General features: G+C 45.2%; 1 protein-coding gene across 1 annotated transcript; it reads right to left on the bottom strand.

Annotated features, from left to right (window-relative positions):
* Window positions 1-1113: 1113 nt before the first annotated feature.
* Window positions 1114-2211, bottom strand: LOC134612005 (integrase/recombinase xerD homolog). Its single transcript, XM_063456389.1, has one exon. It carries the CDS (start codon window positions 2209-2211, stop codon window positions 1114-1116), a length of 1098 nt encoding a protein of 365 aa, XP_063312459.1.
* Between the last annotated feature and the right edge of the window lie 5800 nt (window positions 2212-8011).

Raw genomic sequence — 8011 nt, 5'->3', positions numbered from 1 at the left:
ATTTGCTGCCAATTTTCACAAAATGTTTTGCTTTCACTGCAAAAAGAGAGTTTAATGCTCAGGCTCATCTAAATTATAGAACATACAGCCTTGAATATTCCACCACATGTTCAACAGATATACAGATATTCAAATATTTTTACAGGAATGAGAAGTATCCAGTATCAATACCCACTCCAGTTTGACTACAATAGTGTTTGAAGATAGATCTTGATCTCCAAATCCTCTCAGTAAAGAAACTAAGACTGGATTTAGATTTTTGCTAGAGACTGGATTTTGTTAGAATGGACATAGGCAAATTGCATATTTACTAAAGCCTAGTTATATCATTATTCAGTCTATCCAACCAAATCTGTATCATTTGTTCAGAAGCATTCAGAAAATTAACAGATTTTACTATTAACATGACGTAAAGTCATGATTTTATTAATGACACGGAGGCGAGTATTATGCATTCTCTTTCTTTATTATACTCCCAGCAGCAAGAAAAGGGAAGTATGAGAGAATCATAGAAAAAAAGAAACCATAACAATAGCCTGGTAACAGTAGCACCAATCAGCATACAGTATAATAGGTGTGGTGTTCCTTGACTCCTCCTCTTTCTGCGTAGATCCTGAAGACCATTAGTGCAAATTCAAGTATTCCAACCATAAATACGAATCCACGAACAAAAAACCATAACTGGAACTTCAATCTAGAACCGTTTCAACCGTGAACTCTCCAGTTGTATTCAAGCTAAAAGAGAGGAGAAATATGGTAATATCGAAATCTCGTGACTGTCATTCCGCAATCAACAACTCGTACACCATGTTAATCAAACGATGTAACTATATAAAAAGAAAATTTTTCAGCTATATTGCTAGATCAAAAATGTATCACATAAGTCATGTTCATAGACTACTCACTCACCTGTGTCATGAATGATCTTGTACCTACCGTATTAAGGCATCCTAAATGCTTCATGTTCTGGGTTGTAATCCACTCACCACCCTGGGTAGGGCGGGTGGGAATAATACTCGCCTCCGTGTCATTAATAAAATCATGACTTTACGTCATGTTAATAGTAAAATCTGTTAATTTTATTAAAGACACGGAGGCTCCTATTATGCTATTTCAAAGCTGAGCAACCACTGTATTCGAAATGTGTTGCACTGGGCGTAAATAGAAATTACGAAATGTAGACTCATTCGACCAGTCGGCTGCCCGTAGTATATCTTCCAATTTACAACCCAACATGGACGCTTTAGAGGCCATAGCTCCGCGAACGGAATGTGCGGAAAAAATCGAGGTGTCTATGCCTGCCATTGACAGCAGCCACTTGATCCAACGAGCTAAAGTAGCAGTAGATACTGGTAGGTGAGGTCTTTTGAATGAGATGAACAGTGGATGGATTTGTCCTGGACGGAGTGAAGCCGTGCGATGCTCATATTCCTTCAGACATAACACCGGGCACAAATTTGGGTTGTCCGGCAATGCTGGGTAGGAAGCTTCCTTAGTCGAGGATTTCGTTCTACGTGAAATATTGAAGGATACTTCGTTAGGGGTAAAAACACGTGCATGCCAGTCTAGCGCCCTGACATCAGCGACTCGTTTACATGAAAGTAAACAAAACAGCATCAACAGTTTGGCCGACAATTGTTTCAGTGAAAGTTCCTGGTTCATTGGCCACGATTCGATCAATCGCAACATTACATTGACATCCCAAAAGGAAGAATATCGAGTTTGAGGAGGACGAGTAAGACGGATGCCTTTGAGTAAACGACAGATAAGGGCATGCTTACCTATTGGGGTGCCATCCAACCCCATATGTCCCGCCGATATAGCTGATCTGTACAGATTTATAGTACGAAAGGCTTTCCCTGCCTCAAAGAGTAGAGTCAGAAATTGTAGGACTGCTTCTGTAGAAGCTGATATGGGATCCATTGACTGTCCCATGCACCAATCAGACCATTTTCTCCAAGCCGATCCGTAGGCACGTCTGGTACCTGGTGCCCATGACTCTGCCAAGAGACTGAGTGTCGTCTGCGAAACCTCCTCGAGATTCCATGATCTCCTGAAATGAGCCATGCCATCAGTTGCAGTAGGCCTTGGTTGGCCAGTTCGTGACTCATTCCCTCTGGGTTGGTTAAGAGGTAGGGAATGTCCGGCAACAGTTGTGGGAAATCTATCGACATTTCCAATAATTGAGGAAACCAAGGTTGTGACCTCCATAACGGGGTTATCAGTGCTAGCGTCCCCTTGGAATATCGAAGGACTGCCAGGGTCCGAGAAATGAGGTTGAACGGGGGGAACGCGTAGTTCCTGTCCTTGGTCCAGTCCTGCAGGAATGCATCTGTTGCCAGAGCATCTGGATCCGGTCTCCAACTGAAGAACCGAGGAAGCTGGGTGTTCAGTCGAGACGCGAAGAGGTCTATACTGAAAGGTCCCCAGAGCCGCGAGAGGCGCTGGAAAATCATTGGATGGAGATGCCAGTCCCCTGCGTCTCGAAGGTATCGGGAGTTCCAGTCCGCCATTGTATTGTCCTGCCCCGGAATGTATTCTGCTATTAACGAAATGCTGTGTTTCAGGCAATAGTGCCAAAAATCTCGAGCCATCAAAGCGAGAACCTTCGATTTTGTACCCCCTAGATGGTTGATATAACGTACCGCTGAGACGTTGTCCATCTTGATTAAGATTGAGCATGAAATGCCTGTGGGGGTCATACTGCGAATGGCAAAGGACGCTGCTAGTAGTTCTAGGCAGTTGATGTGTAACAGAGACTCTTCGTTCGACCATCTGCCACCGGTGGAAACTGACCCGCAATGCGCGCCCCAGCCGTGTAAGCTGGCGTCCGACTCTATGACCAGGTCCGGCGTCGATCCAAATATCGCCCGTCCGTTCCATGCCTCCATGTGTGCTAGCCACCAGTCTAGTTCCTCCCTAGAGTCTTCGTCCAGTGTGACGCAGGTTTCGTATGAGTGACCAGAGCGTAGATATGAGGCTTTGAGTCGTTGTAGGGCACGATAGTGTAGCGGTCCTGGAAAGATCGCCTGTATGGACGATGCCAAGAGTCCTATGATCCTCGCAAGTTGTCGGAGGGAAATAGTTGTACGGTGCATAAGCCGTCTGATCTCCTTCTTGATCGAAATCATTTTGTCTTTGGGTAGACACAACCTCTGTTGAACAGAGTCGACTTGGAAACCCAGAAATTCCATCTGCCTGGAGGGTTGTAGAATTGATTTTTCCCAATTCACCAAGAATCCTAAGTTTTGGATAAGGTGGATCGTCCAGGATAGGTGAATGCGAAGTTGGGATTGAGATTGGGACAGAAGAAGGATGTCGTCCAGATAAATTATTAATCTGACCCCTCGTGTGCGCAGGAAAGCAATCACTGGTTTTAGCACTTTTGTGAAGCACCATGGAGCGGAGGATAGGCCGAACGGCAGACATACAAACCTCCACTTCGTTCCCTGCCATTGAAACTGTAGTAAGTTTCGGTGCGCTTCTGCGATCGGGATTGTCAGATAAGCGTCCCGTAAGTCTATTTTGACCATCCAATCCGATGGTATGAGGAGGTCCCGAAGGCAATGAATACCCTCCATTTTGAAATGGTGGTACTGGACATACACATTTAGGGGCCGGAGATTTATTACTGGACGTACCCCGCCTCCTTTCTTGGGGACCAGAAACAAGTTGCTCACGAAACCTTCTGTGTCCCATGGGATTTGTTGAATAGCGTTCTTGGACGCTAATTCTGCGATCTCTGTAGAGATCATCATCTGGTGTTGGCTGGCCATATTTAGTTCTCGAGGGAACTGTGTCTGAACCGGGTGGGAGGTTAACTCCAGCATGTACCCTTGTATCGTATTTAAAACCCAAACATCTGCGGTTAAAATCTTCCAAGCATGCTGAAACAATGCCAGTCTGCCCCCCACTTTTACATGGGAAAAACGGAGATATTCGGTACTCACCATAAGGTCATCTGCTTGAAACAGACCCCCGTGGTCCACGGGAACTCCAGGGCCGACCCCGAGAAGGGAAGAAAGGGGTATAGTGCCTTTCTGGTACTGGTCTCTGATTATTAAAGGAGCCTCTGCCGGCTCTGGTTGAGCCTCGAAATCCACGGCCGGGTAGACGGCTCCTTCCTCTGCTGGCCCCTCCAAAAACCCGTGGTGCAAAAACTCTCTTAAGAGATGTCTGAGCCTTATCAATTGCCGTGAACGTCTTAACGTACAGCCCCAGATCCTTAATAAAGGATTCGCCAAATAATAAGCCTTTAGCCGCTGGGCCCGGCTCGTTGGTTGCCATGCTGGTCAGTTTGGGCTCAATTTTTAGGAGAATCGCCTTTCGGCGTTCGGTAGCCATAGCCGCATTGGCGTTACCCACCATGCAGACTAATCTCTGCAACCAGCCTATCGCTACTTCAAAATCAAATTCGCTTTCGCCCGATTGGGCGGACTCCACTAGCTCGTATAGTTTAGTTATGGGTCCCAAAGTATCAAGGAATTTGTCTTGACAATTTCTGAGGGAAAAATCTAATCCCTTCCTTGGTTTCCAACCAGACTTGTTCAAGAATTGGACCAGCTGAGGGTCCACGTCTGGTGTCTTTTCCACCGAGTCTGGGAGGATGGGACGTGGGCATTCTGCCCGTAGCTTATTACGCCCCTCTTTGGATAAAGGTTTTCGCACCCGAAGTGCGAGATACTTCGCAATGTGAGTAGGCGGCTCCCATGCTGCCGAGCGAGGGTGACGGAGATCATCTGGGTCAAATAGCAGGTTACCCAGTGGGTCCCGCAAATGGTCGCCCTCGCCAGAGTCAGGAGGCGCAGTGCCCTGAGCCGTACTCTTTTGGGTAGCAACGCCTGTTTGGATGTCAGACCCGGAATCTGAAAGTTCCGCGCTGTAGTGATCCATATAGGAGTCTTCATACTCCTCCTCCACACTCCGGTCCGAATCGGACGAATCCCTATGGGCACGTGCCCGTTTCCAAGTTCTGGCCGATTTTGCCCGGCCAGGGGCTCTAGTGCGCGGTGGTATCGCGCCATCTTTGACAGCCTGAGGCGTGTCATTCAATGCAGGCTGAGCCTGCAGTTCTGGAGGGGAGGTCACATGTCTGCTCTTTGCCAACGCCTTACGTCCCGGTTGTGCCACGTTAGTGGGTATCGGGTTGCGTGTGTTCTGCATTCCACTAGTCTGTGTCTGTATCAGTGCCTCTGTTATAGACTGAGTGATAGAGGACGACATTACCCCCATCGCAGAGGTTAAAGCTCTGTTAATGGATTGTGCCATGGTAGCGTCCAGAAGGGATTGAAACTCCTCGGATGCCATGAGGCTGGCGTCACTTAAACCTCCCTTGTTAGAGGGGGAAACGCCTGATGTGGGGCACATAGACCCTGAGGGTCTGTCACTCTGATCCTGCATAGCAGATAAATCCTTACAGGGAATATATATACCCTAGTTCAAATAGTGGAAAATATTGGGCCCAGTAAAATCCTCTATACACTTGGTACCTAGCCAATATATATAGCCTGTAAAGGAACTAGCTTGAGGAAAAAACAGCACAAAAGAAGGGTGTCAGGATAGATTAATCCTCCACACCACACTTACAGTTTGGTAGAGATATGACAGCCAATAACCTGTAATAACATCCCAGTCTGGGTCTTAGGAGAGTGCTTGGCGGGTAGGAGAAGCCGGTAGGAGCTAAAACCCAGCAGATTCCCGCCGAAATCGCGGTAAAATGGCCGCCGCGAGTGTAAGTTACACTCCCGGCGACATAAAACCAAAAGATGGCCGCCGCGCTACCAACTGCGCATGCGCGACCGGGCTGAAAGGGGAAAATTAATTTCAGGGACCGCGTATGCGCGGCCGCCCGCAAAACCGCGGAAAGACCGCGGACATAAACCGGAGGTGCAAGCCAAGCACCAGAAGGTAGAATAAAAAGCCCCAGACACCTAACAGGGAAACAATAGGTGAGGGCAGGGAGGAATCACTCTCTGAAGCAGGCAAGAAGCACTCTCCTGACACCAGAAGGGGATACACCACAGGAGCAAACAATAATGATATCACAATATAAGTATTACCCACAATTTAGTGAATAACCAATTAATGTGTAAAAATTAAATACAAGTAAATGTATAAAATTTCAGGAGTAGCAAGATGAGGTACTTAACTTGTCTGAGGGAGCAGCAAGAAAGAGGAGGAGTCAAGGAACACCACACCTATATGGATTATACTGTATGCTGATTGGTGCTACTGTTACCAGGCTATTGTTATGGTTTCTTTTTTTCTATGATTCTCTCATACTTCCCTTTTCTTGCTGCTGGGAGTATAATAAAGAAAGAGAATGCATAATAGGAGCCTCCGTGTCTTTAATAAAATCAAAAATATTATTATTATTATTATTATTATTATTATCTATTTACTATATTATTATTTACTAATATTCACATGTGAACCAGAGATATATATCAAGGACCACATGGTGACTGAAGATAAAACTATTGCAGCCAGTGGACAAATAGTTTAAAAAAAAAAAAAACTCTATATTTCTATAATGCAGGTATTTTACCTCCCAAGGCCCCCAAACAGACCTGTACAGGAGCGACTGCATTTGACCATTAAGCTTTCATTAGTGAATAACCCTAATACTGTATGTCATGACATGCCATTATAGGAGATGCTAACCCTCCTATAGAATATATATATAATATATATATATATAAACAACTAATTAGGCTTGGCACTCCACTCAAAACTAAATCAAAAGGTAAACAATGCCTAGGTGCTGTAACACACGTTGTGGATATAGTTGCTGTAAACAAAGGGTGCACTCACAGGTCTTTGTAAACCTTCAATGTTGTTTAATTTGTCGTGGGTATATTCCAAATTAACTGTGCATAATAATCAATATTTCGTCATGTTCGAGTTCGAGCCTTTTTTTAAGATCCCCAAACCATTAGTGATCCTGTAAGTCGTGTAGATATTTGTAATGCTTTATACATATTTGTTGGTACACCTGCACTGTGATCTTGAAAAAGGCTTGAACAAGCTGAAACGTTGATTATTATGCACAGCTGATTTGGAATATTACCACGACAAAATAAATACCATTGAAGATTTTAAAAGACTTGTGAGTGCACACTTTGTTTAGAGCAAATATTTATATATATTGTGACAAAAGTACTCCTTTCCCTTGGTACCTTGTCCTGGGATTGGGGTGTTACACACAGTCTTTTCAGGCTTTAGAGACACTTCACACGCTGGGTGAGGTAAAAGGACTTGCTCTTTTATTGTGGCTCCAAAATAAATGCACAGTAAGGTATAAAGGTAACAAACATATTCAAAACAAAAGCCTTGCTCTTCTGAGCACTAACTAAACAAAATAATCAGCTAACTGGGTTGGATGGCTTGTCCATTTCCCAACATAAACAACCTTACTGTTTCAGGTTTTCAGCTCACTGTTTCCACTCACAGAAACCAAACACAATCTCCCTCCTTCCTTGGCAGGGGAGTACTTAATAGCACTGGTAATTGACAATCCTTTACAGGTGAGTTAAATTAGGATTCAAACTCTGGAACGGGACTTCTCACCTGTAGGTTACAAGCAACTTCCAAAATGTGGAGTGGAGCACTGGCCCACCCTACTCTCCAAGTACTCCACCCCAGGGCCCAAATATACACATATTTAAAGTGCAACATTCATTATAACATAACACATTTCCCTGGGGCTAATTACACAAAGTAGGATCCTTGCAAAATCTGGGGAGGTATATAGATTCCCTCCAGCACGGGCGTGGCCTGACCGCGGACGCGAATGGACGTGTGAGAGACGGGCTCCGAGTCAAACTCCCCTAACACAGCAAATAAACGAGCATTTACCGAGAGACTAACCCTCAAAAATATAACACACGCCGGAGGAATCACCCAACAGTATGGCGCAGCGTCCAGCTTCTAAAAAGAAGGTAAAAGAAACACCTACCCTCCAGATCGCAGCCATGTCCTCACCGCAACGGGATCTCAAAGATGGCGGCGG

This window comes from Pelobates fuscus, chromosome 5 (assembly GCF_036172605.1).
Source record: "Pelobates fuscus isolate aPelFus1 chromosome 5, aPelFus1.pri, whole genome shotgun sequence".
Lineage (NCBI taxonomy): Eukaryota > Metazoa > Chordata > Amphibia > Anura > Pelobatidae > Pelobates > Pelobates fuscus.
Note: the sequence above shows the minus strand (reverse complement) of the source record. Positions and strands in the feature narration are given on the sequence as shown.

Coding starts and splice junctions, on each gene's coding strand:
- LOC134612005 (XM_063456389.1), bottom strand. CDS start 2,211: ATGGAGGTCACAACCTTGGTTTCCTCAATTATTGGAAATGTCGATAGA.